This window comes from Danio rerio, chromosome 16 (genome assembly GCF_049306965.1).
Source record: "Danio rerio strain Tuebingen ecotype United States chromosome 16, GRCz12tu, whole genome shotgun sequence".
Lineage (NCBI taxonomy): Eukaryota > Metazoa > Chordata > Actinopteri > Cypriniformes > Danionidae > Danio > Danio rerio.
The window spans coordinates 82,501-97,500 of NC_133191.1; the positions used below are offsets into that span (position 1 = coordinate 82,501).

The window sequence follows — 15,000 nt, forward strand, 5'->3', positions numbered from 1 at the left end:
CTGCAACTGAGCAGCTGCTCTGAGGTCAGTTCAGGTTATAGTGTTAATGCAGCATATGTGTCTGACACTGAGCTGCTGCATCTGGCCTGAGCTGCCTGCTCGACCCCGCTGACACTGTCCTCCACAATACAGCAGCCTGCTCCTCTATACTGTCATACTTCACTATCTTAAACTGTTTTGTGTTCAGGTCACTACTGATGCTCCTGGAGGAAAACCTTTCCTGACTCGCTCCTCCAAAACAGCCCAATGTGCTCAATAATGTTCAGATCTGGGTGCTGTGCAGGCCATGGGGGATGTTCAGCTTCCCTGTCATGTTCATCAGACCGCTCTGTCTCCAGTCCTGCTGTGTGTATCGCTGCATCCTCATCCTGACACACACCACCACCTTCAGGATACAGTGTTTGACCCATTGGGTCACATGCAGCCATCACACCTCCAACACCACACAGAGCAGAGCTTCAGCTTCACTCTCCAGCCCCTGTGTATATCCAGTAGAACATTAAAGCTGAAGATCCTAGTCATAAAGGAGACCCACAGAACCATCCAGAATATTAGACTCTGTTTATGTGTGCATTAAAACCAGACCTGAGCAGTGCAGCAGCTCCATTCTCTATACCAGGGGGGTCCAAACTTGGTCCTTCAGGGCTGGTGTCCTCCATGGTTTAGCTCCAACTTCCTTCAACACACCTGCCTGGAGGTGTAGTATACCTAGAAAGAGCTTGATCAGCTGCTTCAGGTGTGCCTAATTGTGGTTACAACTAAAATATGCAGGACACCGGCCCTCCGGGACTGAGTTTGGACACCCCTGATCTATACAAAACATGTATATGTGTGTGTGTGTGTGTGCGTGCGTGCGTGCGTGCGTGCGTGCGTGCGTGTGTGTGTGTGTGTGTGTTTGTTTCTACAGTTTATCAATGTTTGAATCACACTGAAGATCTTCAGAGTAGTCCAGTGACTGTGGAGGGATGATGTGTGGAGATTTAAGCTCTCAGAAGAGGAAGAACAGACAGATGAAGCCCCCGTGACGTCCACACAGCTTCAGGCTTTCACTTCTGCTTTTGTGTGAGTGTTAAACACACACGTGCCCTGATTTCCACACATCACAACACACACCAAGGCCAGACAGAGCTGAGGCAGACTCACTGAACACTCTCACACACATACACACACACACACACACAGTCATCTGTCCGTCAGCAGGTGTGAGCAGCTGTTGTTGTTGTTGTTGTTATTGTTTGGTGTTGTGTGTTGTTTGGCTGGAGAGTGTGTCAGTGTCGAGGATTCACTCATGCTCCTCCAGGAGTGTGTGAGTGTGTGAGTGTGTGAGTGTGTGAGTGTGTGTGTGTGTGTGTGTGTGTGTGTGTGTGTGTGTGTGTGTGTGTGTGTGTGTGTGTGTGTGTGTACAGTAAGTGCTGGGCAACAGTGGCATTATGAATACTGGAGAACAGCTTGTTGAGTGCAGACCCATAAACGCCTCCTCTAATCTAATCTCATCTGCTGTGCATATCTCTGTCTGACACACACACACACACACACACACACACACACACACACACACACACACACACACACACACACACACACAGATGTTCACACACTGGTCTTGCTCTACTCTGAGACTCTGAGTTGGCCAACAGGAGTGTGTTGTGCTGAGCGGCGTCTAGCACTGATTAACCGGGCCGCCGGCTGCGGGGTAAGATGAGGCGCGTCTGCGCAGCTGTTCAAACACACTCTACATGATATGATGATCAATATCTGCATTATTGCACAGCAGATGTGTGCTGCGTCTCAGTGTGGGACACAGATTTATGCACGTGTGTGTGTGTCCTACATTTACACAAGGTGTTTCTGTTTACACAGAGAGAGAGAGAGAGAGAGAGAGAGAGGGAGAGAGAGAGAGAGAGAGAGAGACAGAGACAGAGAGAGAGAGATAGAGAGAGAGAGAGAGAGAGAGAGGGAGAGAGAGAGAGGGAGAGAGAGAGAGGGAGAGAGAGAGAGCGAGCGCTGCCTGAACTGAGGGATGAGCTTCTTTATTGATTATTATCAGTTATGAACTGTTATTATTGTGGAGTGTGCTGTACACACACACTGAACATCACGCTGGCCTCTGAGACTCAGGTCAGAGCTTCATCACTACACAGTGGAAATGTCTCTGTTCATCTGTCGGTTTATTATTAACAAGATGTTTTATTTTGAACACTGTCTGACAGAACACACACACACACACACACACACAGACATACAGCTTCAACTAAATGTATATACAATAATATTAATATATACTCAGAATCATTATACAGTAAAAGACAGAAAATATAAATATACACGTGTCTATATCTATATGTTTTAATGTCCATCAGTTCAACAGTTACTGCACAAACACACACATTTAATAATACAGTAATTATAGTCGTAATAATAATATTAATAATAGATTTTTCTTATTATTAGTTTATTATAGTTACAATTGTTAAATGTGTCATGATATAATATTAATAAAATATGAGAACTTTTCCTCAATAATCTGTTCATGAACACACACCGCTGTGGGAGTCTGTGTGTGTGTGTGTTACTGGTTCAGCGTTGTATGATTGTGCTGCTCCTGTGTTTCGGGTAAACAAGAACAAGGATGTCAGACAAACCGCCGAGTGTCGTTATGCAACTCTGACTATTGCAGTGTGTGTTGGGTTAGAAACAAACCCGGCTCCACTGCGACACCTAGCGGCACAGCAGCACACAGCTGGAGAACACACACACACAAAAACACACACTCTCTCTCTCTCTCTCATTCACCTTTCACATTTGTTTGAGGTGCTTTATTGGCATGACAGATATCTGTACATTAGTATTGCCTAATCAGTGCAGTGTCGCTGCGTACAGACAAGGCAGACAGTAGTGCAAACCAACATGAATATCAGACACAATCCACAGAGAAACACAGAGAGAAAGAACATATTAAAACAAAAATGGAATAATAGACATAAAAATAGGTAAATGCTAATGTATACAATAGTTATATTTCTCTCTCTCTCACACACACACACACACACACACACACACACACACACACACAGAGAGAGAGAGACAGCCCGCGCTGCTCGTCCTCCAGCCGGGACTGAAGATCTGCCGCTGCCGCCGCTCGAGTTCAGCAGTTAGGGGCGTGTTTACTGTGACAAATACCGCCCGCCTGCACAGAAGCCCCGCCCCTTCACATTCAGCAGAACATTAGCGCGTGTGGACTGAAGACCCGCGCTCACACTGAGAGAACACTGACCTGAGAACAGCAGACAGATGCTGATCAGTGATCAATGATGCTGATCAGTGAGGAGAAACCTGCTCTACAGCAGCGTGCTGTCAAACACACGTCAACACATTCAGCTGGCTCTTCTAAGCCAAAGCAGTGTGTGTGTGTGTGTGTGTGTGTGTGTGTGTGTGTGCGTGTGTGTGTGTGTGTGTGTGTGTGTGTGTGTGTTGTTTTCATCACCAATAATACGCGCACACACACAGAAGTGCAGACTTCACCTGAGTGTGTGTGTGTGTGTGTGTGATCTTCAGTTTGTGGTGTACACAGGAATGAGGTCAGACGCAGAGCTCCTCATTGCACGCGCTGATTATTATTAGATTCCTTTTTGAGCCAATGAAAAGCGAGTGGGCGTGTTTTGGCGCAAGGAAGGCTAGAGACAGACGCTGATTGGCTGTCCGCCGCCGCTATTATAACGTTGGAACGGAATAAAGCTGCATGAAGGAGAACAGGAGTGTGTAGAAACTCACAGAGCGCGATAGAGAGAGAAAGAGAGAGAGAGAGAGAGAGAGAGAGCCTGTGCTGGGCTTACATCTGCTGCTCCCGCGTGCTGTCAACGGGGAAGGATATGCAGAAGGAGTCGGACATCTTCCGATTCTCCACCAGAGCTCTGCCGCACACACACACACTGAGAACGCGCACACACACTCCTGGATGCCGCTGCATGATCATAAAACCCCGACACAGAAGTTTAGACCCGCACTAAGCACGACTGAAGGCGCGTGCAGCCCTGCCTCAGCTCGGGACTGTGTGCAATCAGACTGAGTCTCAGACTGTCGACGCCATGCTCCAGAGATCCAGCAGCAGCAGCGCGCTGTTTGACGGAGACTCCTCCGACTCCGGCGCGCTGGATCTGGACGCACATGCTGCCTCTCCGAGCCCCGGCTCCACGGCGTCCGGCGGGGAAAAGCTCAACCCCGGCTGGTGCAAAACCGCCAGCGGCCACATCAAGAGACCGATGAACGCCTTCATGGTGTGGTCGCAGATCGAGCGGCGCAAGATCATGGAGCAGTCGCCGGACATGCACAACGCGGAGATCTCCAAGCGGCTGGGCAAACGCTGGAAGCTGCTGAAGGACGGAGACAAGATCCCGTTCATCCGGGAGGCGGAGCGGCTCAGGCTCAAGCACATGGCGGATTACCCGGACTACAAGTACCGGCCGAGGAAGAAGGTGAAGTCGAGCGGCTCCAAGCCGAGCGAGAAGCTGAGCATCTCCAAGCCGTCCTCCAAGAAAAGATCTGCGGGGAAACCGCACAAGAAGGAGCCGGGACCCGCTGACCACCACTCGTTGTATAAAGCCAAAGCGGCGCCGGTGGTCAAGCAGAGCCCCGAGAAGAAGAAGCGGCTGTACATCTTCAGCAGCAGCAGCAGCAGCCCGTCCCCCGCCGCGGTGCCCGCCAGCCCGACGCTCAGCAGCTCCGCCGACTCCAGCGACCCGCTCAGCCTGTACGAGGACGCGTCGGGCAGCGGCAAGGAGGACGCGGATACTCGGTACACCGGCAGCATGCGCGCGCCATCCCCCACCCCGTCCGCCGCGCACTCGTCCTCCTCATCGCAGTTCTCCTCTTCCTCAGATGAGGAGCCGGACGACGACGCGCTGGACGCGAACACGAGCCCGGGCTTCGACAGCATGTCCCTGGGCAGCATCGGCTCGTCGGTGCTCGACCGAGACTTCGACATGCACTTCGACTCCGGCGCTTCGCACTTCGAGTTCCCCGATTACTGCACGCCCGAGGTGAGCCAGCTGATCTCCGGGGACTGGCTGGAGTCCACCATCTCCAACCTGGTGTTCACGGCGCACGTGTTGAACTAGAGAGAGCGGAGGAATACACGCGTCCGAGGAGGAGCAATGTGGGATGGCAGACACGAGTATGTTTGTATAATACGCCGCCCGGTGAGGGAGGGGTCCCGCCGTAGGGTCGCTACGGTGACCGGGCGGAGGAGCGCGGCGGCGGGCAGGAGGCGATCATTTCCCGGTGCTCGACACGAGACCATCGGAGACGATCAGGAGGAGGGACCGGGAAGGGAAGCGCGCTCTGAACTGGAAAACTGTGATTGATTTTTGCACGTTCGTGAAGGCGGGCTCCGGTCCTCCGCTGTTAATCATTATTACTCTGAAAGAGACTTTGGGAACTGTCCTGCATGAGCTCCTGCATCTGTGCTGCTGCTGGAGTATGGATGAGGGGCTCTGCTGTAACCGGCTTGTTTTGTAGACACTGAAAGGGAAGCGCGCGCATGTGCGTGTGCGTGTGCGTGTGCGTGTGTGTGTGTGTGTGTGTGTGTGTATGTGTCCGACAGCGGTTGGGTTGTTTATGTGACACATGGCGCTATGTCTGATTTCCTACTCGCAGGAGAACTCGATCACCAGCTGTTTACCTTCAGGACTCTAACACACACTCACACCTGTGCTGGACTTTACGCACTCTCCACAGTGCAGGAGCAGACTCTTGCGTGTTGAAGCGCTGTTTGTGTGTCAGCTCTGCGCTTCTGTGTTCTCAGATGCCATTTTGATATGATGTGTTTATATTCTGCCTGTTGATGTTCTCTGTCCGTCTCCTCCTCTGAGGAAGGGCTAGACTTTTACCTTTGTTTTTATATTTAAATGTAGACTTTTGACACTTAAACAGAGGAAACCTTTGATTATTTTATACGTGTATTTTTGTACAAATATATATAAATTGGGGGGGGGGGGGGGGGGTGTCGGTGTTTTGGGTTTCCTGATTTGAAGATGCAGGTGTGTCGATGATCCGACCTCCTGTTTCATGTTTACAGTCTCGATCTGCAGGCGTCTTAAAGACACACACACACACACACACACACACACACACACACACACACACACACACACACACACACACACACACACACACACACACACAGTTCACGCCACATGTGCTTCGTTTCTACTCTCTGTCTGTCTGTGTGAGCGCGCTGACTGTGGCGGTACTCTGGCGCTGTTTCCGGCTGTGTTGTGTGGAGGATGGAGCATCATTAACTAACTCAATGATCCGCCTTTGCTCGTTGTATTTGAATATTTAATCTTTTCTACTTGTCGGATAAGTTTAGCTGATTGTTTTAGTATCTGAAGGCATGGTGAATAGATTTGTATTTCTGATTCAGGTCGATATCTGTGTAGTGATGATGAGCTCTGTGTACAGTATAGCGGACAGGTGTGTGTTCTGTATGTTGTGGCGCTGTATATCCACAGCCTCTCTCTCTCTCTCTCTCTCTGCTTCATCTCGGGATAGTCGCTGAGGGCTTATATATATATAAATATCTGCGCTTGAACTGTGTGAACTTTATTTTCCTCCATTCTGTGCAATATGCTGTGTAGAAATCTTGTTTTGTCCAATCATCACGCTTTAAGGGTAAACACGCCAGCTTGTCGTGTCGTCACTGCCTGTCAGACGCTTCTTATATACTCTGTACAGAACTTTTTCATTAAGGAAATAAACTCAGCTGGAACTGAACCTGAACACTGCTCTCCCTCTCTGTGTGTGTCTCATTTGCATAAGTGGGCGTGTCTCAGTCTGCTTGTCTGTTTGGACTTGCAAACCACACACACACACACACACACACACACACACACAACCTGGCCTCAACGGCTTTAACGCTCCACAACAGCAGCAGCTGCGCGTGTAGTGAGGAAGTGCAGTACTGCGCATGCGCCTCACGCTGCTCCACAATCATTATCAATGCTGAAGGTGCACCCGGTGACCGGCGCTTCCTCCTCCTCTTCCTACAGACTGTCTGGGCTCCTCGGAGGGGGATGGGCCGCCATCACACACACACACACACACACACGTGCCGGAGAGTCTGTCTGTGGTCGGCCATTGTACTGCTGGCTCCTCCATTATTAGAGAGAGCTGTGGTTCTGATAACAGCAGCTGCTGGGACACACACTCTCCATATTACTGAAGCACAGCAGCACTTACAGTGTCTTTAATCATGTCAACACACTGAACACACTGAACACACACACAGTACAGTCAGTGGTGCTGCACAGGACAGAATATGCTGGGTTATGATGTTCAGAGAGACAAACACAACCACTGGGTTAAAAATAAAGTGTATTGAAAATTTGACCAATTGTAGCTTTGTTTATATTTGACCCAACATTGTGTTACAACAACCCAGCATATATTAAGAGTTCAGCATTTCATTCATTCATTCATTCATTTCCCTTCGGCTTAGTCCCTTTATTCATCAGAGCAATGAACCACCAACTATTCCAGCATATGCTATACCAGCTGCAACCCACTACTGGGAAACACCCAAACACACTCACCTGACCTGCAGCATTGTGAATGATCACTGATAACCATTTTTAACAGTTAATTATTATAAAGCAGAGTAATGGGCGGTTCATTCCGCTGTGGCGAGCCCTGATGAAGCAGGAATAAGCTGAAGCAGTGAGTGAAGAACAGTTTTGGTCGTCCCTCATGAACAAGCAGATGTTGGGTTATTTGTGAACGCATCTCTGTAATAAAGCCCAGCTTGCAGAAGCAGCACAGTCAGGTACAGGACACCAGCGAGCGATTCTGCACCGTTCTGCAGTAAAGTGTCATATTTGTAGGATTTACAACTTCATTGCTGAGAGCTCCAGCAGATACTGGCGGATTCACTATTATACACTCTCAGAAATAAAGGTGTGTGAGCTGTCACTGCCTTTTCAACAGGTACACATTTACACCTAAAGTGTCCATATTAATACCTCAAGGGTGCATATTAGTGCCTAAGAAGTACAAAAGTGTCCCTCTTGAAATGTGTAGGCACTATATATACTTTTGAGATACCAATATGGAGCCTTTAAGAACAAATGTGTACCTGTTGAAAAGGTGTCAGTGCAGTGACAGCTCATGTTTAGTTCTGAGAGAGTATACACTGTCCTGAGCACTGTAGGGTACTCTAGTGTTTACTACAGTAAACTGTGGTGTATTACAGTATAATTTCCCCATAGCTGTAGAACACTACAGTGTCGGCTCATCTGTTTATACTATAGTAGTTGTGGTGTTAGCATGGTGACTGCAGAATCTCCACAGTTGTCGTACTTTACCACATCATGGTTGCAGAACACACACACACACACACACACACACACACACACACACACACACACACACACACACACACACACACACACACACACACACACACACACACACACACACACACACACACACACACACACACACACACACACAAATATACATATATGTATTAAAGTGATTGCTGCGGATGTCTAATATTGGGACGCAGCCTCCTGTGGGCCTCTCGGTGGGCTCCTCTCACAGCTCAGTCTGTGTTTTATTGAGGATATCTGAGGTGTGAAAGCCTCTCTCCGTTTATACTGCACTGATGAACAGAAGAGCTCCTGTCCAGCCTTTCAGCCTAACACACACACACACACACACACACACTCACAAACACACTCACACACTCACACACAAACACACTCACACACACACACTCACACACACACTCACAAACACACTCACACACACACACACACACACACACACACACACACACACACACACTGGACATCTGAATGTGAAGCGCATGTTTAGTATTGTTTAATAAAGTGCTCTTTACACATGAGCAGGTGCACAATAGCACTGAGAAAACACCTGCAGTACACTGTAATCTACTCTATTATGGGTTGTTTAACCCAGTGTTGGGTCAAAAATAGAAAACACAATCGTTGGGTTAAAAGCAGAGTAATTTAAATAATAATGCTGACACTATTCGCCCAGTGTTGGGTTGTTCAAATCGCACTCAGTGTTGGGTTAAACAGTTCAGCTGTGTTACAGTGAAGCACTACACTATAGACAGAGCGCATGTTTCAACCCAACACTGGGTCCATTATGGACAAGCACAAGGCGGGGTTCATTGTTTTAGCATTATTATTTAAATGTTTCCTAATTTATTTACTATCGGCCAGTGAGTTCAGCTCTCTCAGCATTCATTCATAGTCAGATTAGTCAATACACTCCCCCACCACACACTCACAGACACACACTCTCATCTCTTTGGCCCAGTGTTGGGTCAGTACTGCATGTCTGTATGTGTGTATTTGAGTGTAAATCTGCAGGATAGTGCACTGCTGTCTGTTCCCTCACTCCAGAGGTGATTTCTGAAAGTTTTGCTTATTTTTGTGAACCCAAATGATAGTTTAAAATCTCTCTCTCTCTCTCTCTCTCTCTCTGTGTGTGTGTGTGTGTGTGTGTGTGTGTGTGTGTGAGGGCTGAAATCTCTGCGCTCTTCGAAGCTTCACTTCTTTAGCAAGTTTTCTCTGTTGTGCAGTAGAGAGAGAGAGAGAGCGAGAATGTGTGTGAATGTGTGTGTGTGTGTGTGTGTGTGTGTGAGGGCGGGGCTGCAGTCAGATGAATAAGGCGCGGCAGATCTCCTTCACACGTGCAGACAAAGCGCGCATCAACACTCGCTGGAAAAGTTTCCCGGAGCCGCGACAGAACCGGTGCCCAGAGCCAGACTTGGAGCCCGGATCCTCAGGTGAGAGTCCGCCGCTGCTGGAGCCCCGGGCCGCCCTGGAGCTGTCTGTGCCCGGCGCGGAGTCTGCAAACTTCTGCTGGAGTTCAGTTCAGCACAAAGCCGGAGAACAGAGCCTTTGTTCGGAGAGATGCTCAGCCCACACACACACACACACACACACACACACACACACACACACACACTACCTGCGTGTGTTTCGGAGGACAGATTGAAGTTATTTGGCGCTGGCGGGAGCGCGGATGGAGGATGTAGAAACTGTCAGAAGTTGATTGGCTGAGCAAGTTAGTTTGTCTTCCTGTGTGTGTGTGTGTGTGTGTGTGTTATTGATGAAGTGTGTTTGTTTTCTGCGCTGGAGTTGTTGATGTTGCGAGATACTGATAGTGTGTGTGTGTGTGTGTGTGCGTGCGTGCGTGCAGGAGCAACAGGTACAGCAGCGGATCCTTTGTTTCTGAACTTGTAAAACACACACACACACACACACACACACACACGCTGGAGTTTCTTTGTTCTGCAGAAACACTCGGAGGAGGACAGGAGGAGCTGCTGCTGAGCCGGTATACTCATTACACTCCACAGTTCGCTCATAATAATAATATTAATGCTGTTATATTAATGAAGGAGCTGACTGGTTTAGCTGTGCTGCATATGGATGAGATTAACATCATATATATCAATATCAGTCAATAGCCTATATCTGCCAGTCCTGATTAAAATAGCTGTGTTGTGTTCAGATTAATGAGGGAATAACTCTCTCTGACTGTGAAATATTGAACTCTTGATCAGGTGTATCGCCGCTTACTCTCCACAGGGATACTGATGATCCCTCTGATCTGATGCTGATGTGTCAGTAGTTCAGTATTTCTGGAGATTTCTCTCTGAATGTAATTGTGTTGCTTTCCTTGAAAATGCGCGCAGTATATATATCAACAACTGCGCCACAAACACACCGGCACCGACAGCAGTGGTCTCTCCTCACCGGCACAGACAGCAGTGGTCTCTCCACACCGGCACAGGCAGCAGTGGTCTCTCCACACCGGCACCGGCAGCAGTGGTCTCTCCACACCGGCACCGACAGCAGTGGTCTCTCCACACCGGCACCGGCAGCAGTGGTCTCTCCACACCGGCACAGGCAGCAGTGGTCTCTCCACACCGGCACAGGCAGCAGTGGTCTCTCCACACCGGCACAGACAGCAGTGGTCTCTCCACACCGGCACAGGCAGCAGTGGTCTCTCCACACCGGCACAGTAATGCAGTAAAGTCAGTAACAGATGCGGCATGTGAAGCTGCTGAATAGTGTACATCTCTGTTTTCTGCAGTTCATTTTAAGTTTTCAGCTCAATTCTTCAGCTTCAGCTTGCTCTCGAGTGCAGCTACAGCAGATCTGCAGGGTTATTCTGGAGGATATTAATATAATAAACGCTTGTTATTGGGCATGTATTCGTGTCTGATGCGCACGCGCTCAACAGGTATTTCTCTGAAGATGACTGATCTGTTTCTCCTCGCAGGCCGGTGTGGATCGGACATGTCGAGCTCTGGGAAACTCGAGGCCGCCTGTACGGATTATTTCAGCACTCCTCTACATCTGCCTTCCCCTCGGCATTACTGGAGGATTGATGAGCAGACCGGCCGCATACTCCCACATCTGCGCTGTCTGAAGGTAAGGCCTCCGGTCTCAAACGCACCTGCTGTGTGCTTAATCAATCAATCAATCAATCAATCAATCAATCAATCAATCAATTAATATGGAGCTGCAAATGTGGAGAGTGCTATCTCAGTCATTGATCGCTGTTAATGTTTAATCATTGACAAAGAAATGCATGTGTATGAACTGCACAGGAGCATTGCGCATGTGAAGGTGTGTGTGTGTGTGTGTGTGTGTGTGTGTGTGTGTGTGTGTGTGTGTAGTTTGCTGCATGTGTTAATGCTGAGCATCCAGGCGTTATATTTATTAATAAATATGAATCTAAATTGTGGACACATGTGACTTTAGTGTTGGGTTTGGTCCTATTAATGCAAATTATATTGCATTTGTCTATGCTCTGTTAAAATAGTTGGGTAAAAATACCCCAACATATAACCCAAATCTAGGTTATTATAGCACTTTCCCAACCTAATGCATTGGGTTATTTTGAGTAACTTTTTTCCATTATATTAATTGAATAATTATGACTGTGTAAATAAATAACACACAGTTTACAAAAATATTGAAAATGCTTTATTTTCATTACATTTTAGTTCCAGACACTTTAATAAAAAAATAAAAGAATCATAAATCATGAAGAAACAGAAGAAAGTGCAGACAGATCTACACTGAGCAGGCAGAACTGCTGTGTAGAGGGAGCAGAATCTGGAGCTCTGTGTGCTGGAGAGGCCGTCCAGCAGCTTCAGTGTCCTCAGCGTACAACATTACACCACATCCACACTGCTAAAAGAGGCTCCTGGATGGTGAAACAGATCAAAATAATTGCTTGTGATCTGCTGTGAAGTGCCCTAGAGGGCTTTGAAAGGCGCCTAAAATATTGTTATTATTATAGTTATTATTATTATGATTATTATTGTTATTATTATGAGTATTATTGTTATTATTATTATGATGATTATTGTTATTACTATTATTATGAGTGTTTTTGTTATTATTATTATTAAGCACATCCAGACACTTCTAAAAGAGGGTCTTGGATAGTGATACGGATATAAAAAAACCAACACGAGAGGTATTTTGATAAAAAATAACAGCAATATTATTACATTACAGCTTAAATAAACTTTATAACACCAAAACAACATCACGTATGCATAATACAGCTGATCTGTGTCCGTTACATCAGTTGACTGCAGAAATTCAACATTTTAACCCAACTGGTTGAGTTATTAAAAAAATAACCAAAGGTTAAAATAACCCAACAAAGCATCAAATATGTTTACATCAACTATTGGGTTTAATAAATAACTGTGTGTGTGTGTGTGTGTGTATGTGTGTGTGTGTGTGTGTGTGTATGTGTGTGTGTATGTGTGTGTGTGTGTGTGTGTGTGTGTGTGTGTGTGTGTGTGTGTGTCTGTGTGTGTGTGTGTGTGGTTTGTGGGCGCGCGCGCTGCTAGCCCGGAATGATGAGCTCAGACTGCGACGAACCAGCCGAGCGGTTCCTCGGGCTATGATGTCATCGGGCTCCAGCATGATGTCATCGGCAGCCAATCAAACGCGAGCGGGAATCGGTTGAGCCAATAAGGCTGCGGCTGGAGAGCGCATGCCCCGCCCAGCGCACGTGTTATCCATGTCGGAGGTCTGAGAGGAGAGATGCAGGGAAAAGCAGAATGATGGAGCTGTTAGAGGAGAGGAGCAGCGCCGGCCCGTGCTGAGGGACTCTAGGCGAGATGAATAAAAATGGACCCACTGGTGTAAAAACAGTGAGATGAAAGCACGAACATTTTAATATTTCTGTGTATTACTGTAACATATTTAACCTATAATACATGTGTCCAGATATTTCCTCAGATAGAAACAGATGAGCGCAGTCAGAAAACACTCCTTTAAAAAACAAATAATATACAGGTATGACATATAATAAAAGATGAATCAATGCATATGAATAACACACAGATATATCCACAAATAACCAGAAAAGCAGGAGACATTTGAGCTTGTTCTTACACACAGGTGTAAAGTGTGTTGAGCAGGGTGAAGGAGTGTGATACAGATAATTAAGGGATGATTATTTGCATGCTGAATGTGGCCTCGTGTTTTCTCACATCTCGCACATGTATTTCTGTGGTCATGCAGGGCATCACTGCATTATTAAATCAAGTGCTGATGCTGCACTGCTGAACACTGAATTACACACAGCAGAACAGATCAGACAGAGCACAACACACCTTCACTTCCCGCTGTTCCTCCTCTGCTGATTGGATTTCATTTCAAATTAAAATGAGATTAGGATTGATTAAAATAGCAGCGTTGTGTTGTGATGTTACTTTACTGAACACTTTAAGACACCTGTTCGGCTTTATATCGAAGGTGAGTGTTGTGGAGAGATCTGTGAGGAGTCTGTGTAGGAATGCGTGACGTCATTCTCGTTCACCCAATAGCTGATGGCGGGCTGTGTTATGCAGATTAGAGTGTGCTGCTGCTGGCTGTGTGTCTGATGTCTTCTGCTGTTATTCAGACTGTTGTTATGTATTTATCATCATATTCAGCTTTCTGTCATGTCTGGACTATACACAGCTCTGCTTTTAGTCAAATGTGGAAGTTGTTTTCCTCTCCGTCGTTGTGAAGTGTGTCGTGTTTAATTGGTTTTGTGCAGTGCGCATGAGCGCGCGTGCTTGTCCTCGTGTTAGCGGTTTAAGTGCGGTTAGTTAATTTCATGTGCGGTTTGGCAATTTCTCCGCCATAGAGTGTTCAACCGGGGTAAAAGTTGTCTTCTGATCGAACATGTCAATGCTGTTAAGGGCGTCGACCAATCAGATCCCTGTAAGTAAATTTAAATGTTCTCAGATCTCTACCGGTTGCAGATTAATTTCATTGGCCGATGCTTCTTAGACTTTTGCGCCAGCCCCAATTTCAGACACGCCCCCTGTCAAGCGTTGATGCTGATGAGGGATGTGCGAGGTGCTAATCGACACTCTACATTACCTGTTGGACGGGCCGGCACCGGAGATGAGGAAGACAGGGAGAGATGAAGAGCACAGATGTGGAGGAGCTGGCTGTTGTGTGGGATTCATACGTCACTGTAGTTTGACTGGCAGTATGGAGAGGGTTTGCTCGGACCTCAGGCTGCAGATCTTCGGTGTGTTCTGCTATGATGGCGATGCTGGGATGGACTGCAGGGTGAAAGGGTCAGTTCACCCAAACATGATCATTTACTCACTATTTACTCCTCCTCGAGTGGTTATAAACCCTGATGAGTTTCTTTCTTCTGTCGAACACAAAAGAAGATATTTTGAAGAATGCTGAAAACCCATCGACTTCTATAGTTTCCTTAAACATCAGTGGTTCATTCTGCTGTGAGCGAGTGAGAGTGAGTGAGTGAGTGAGTGAGTGAGTGGGGGTTCTGTGCTCCACTGCACACCTCAGACTCAGACTGACTCCAGCTCCTCATCAGCCGCCGGTGAGGGCTTCATCAGTCAGGAGAGCAGCTCAACACGTGTGTGAGGACAATACTGTAACTCAGAGTAAACACACACACACACAC

General features: G+C 47.3%; 1 protein-coding gene and 1 long non-coding RNA gene across 5 annotated transcripts in view; both read left to right on the top strand.

Annotated features, from left to right (window-relative positions):
- The first annotated feature begins 3,791 nt into the window (after window positions 1–3,791).
- Window positions 3,792–6,777, top strand: sox4b (SRY-box transcription factor 4b). Its single transcript, NM_200901.1, is given in 2 exon segments — window positions 3,792–6,097; window positions 6,138–6,777. A coding segment is annotated over 1 exon segment (1,029 nt). The 5' UTR covers window positions 3,792–4,085; the 3' UTR covers window positions 5,115–6,097; window positions 6,138–6,777.
- A 2,908-nt stretch (window positions 6,778–9,685) lies between these two features.
- LOC141378125 (uncharacterized) overlaps window positions 9,686–15,000 on the top strand; it is a 37,570-nt gene continuing 32,255 nt past the window's right edge. Inside the window, exons 1-3 of one of the 4 annotated variants that reach the window (XR_012391862.1) lie at window positions 9,686–9,814; window positions 11,320–11,471; window positions 12,914–13,758. This is a non-coding gene — a long non-coding RNA (uncharacterized lncRNA). Of the gene's footprint in view, window positions 9,815–10,121; window positions 10,369–10,729; window positions 11,072–11,319; window positions 11,472–12,913; window positions 13,759–15,000 lie in introns of those variants that run through there. The other 3 variants (XR_012391861.1, XR_012391860.1, XR_012391863.1) reach the window with 3 other exon arrangements.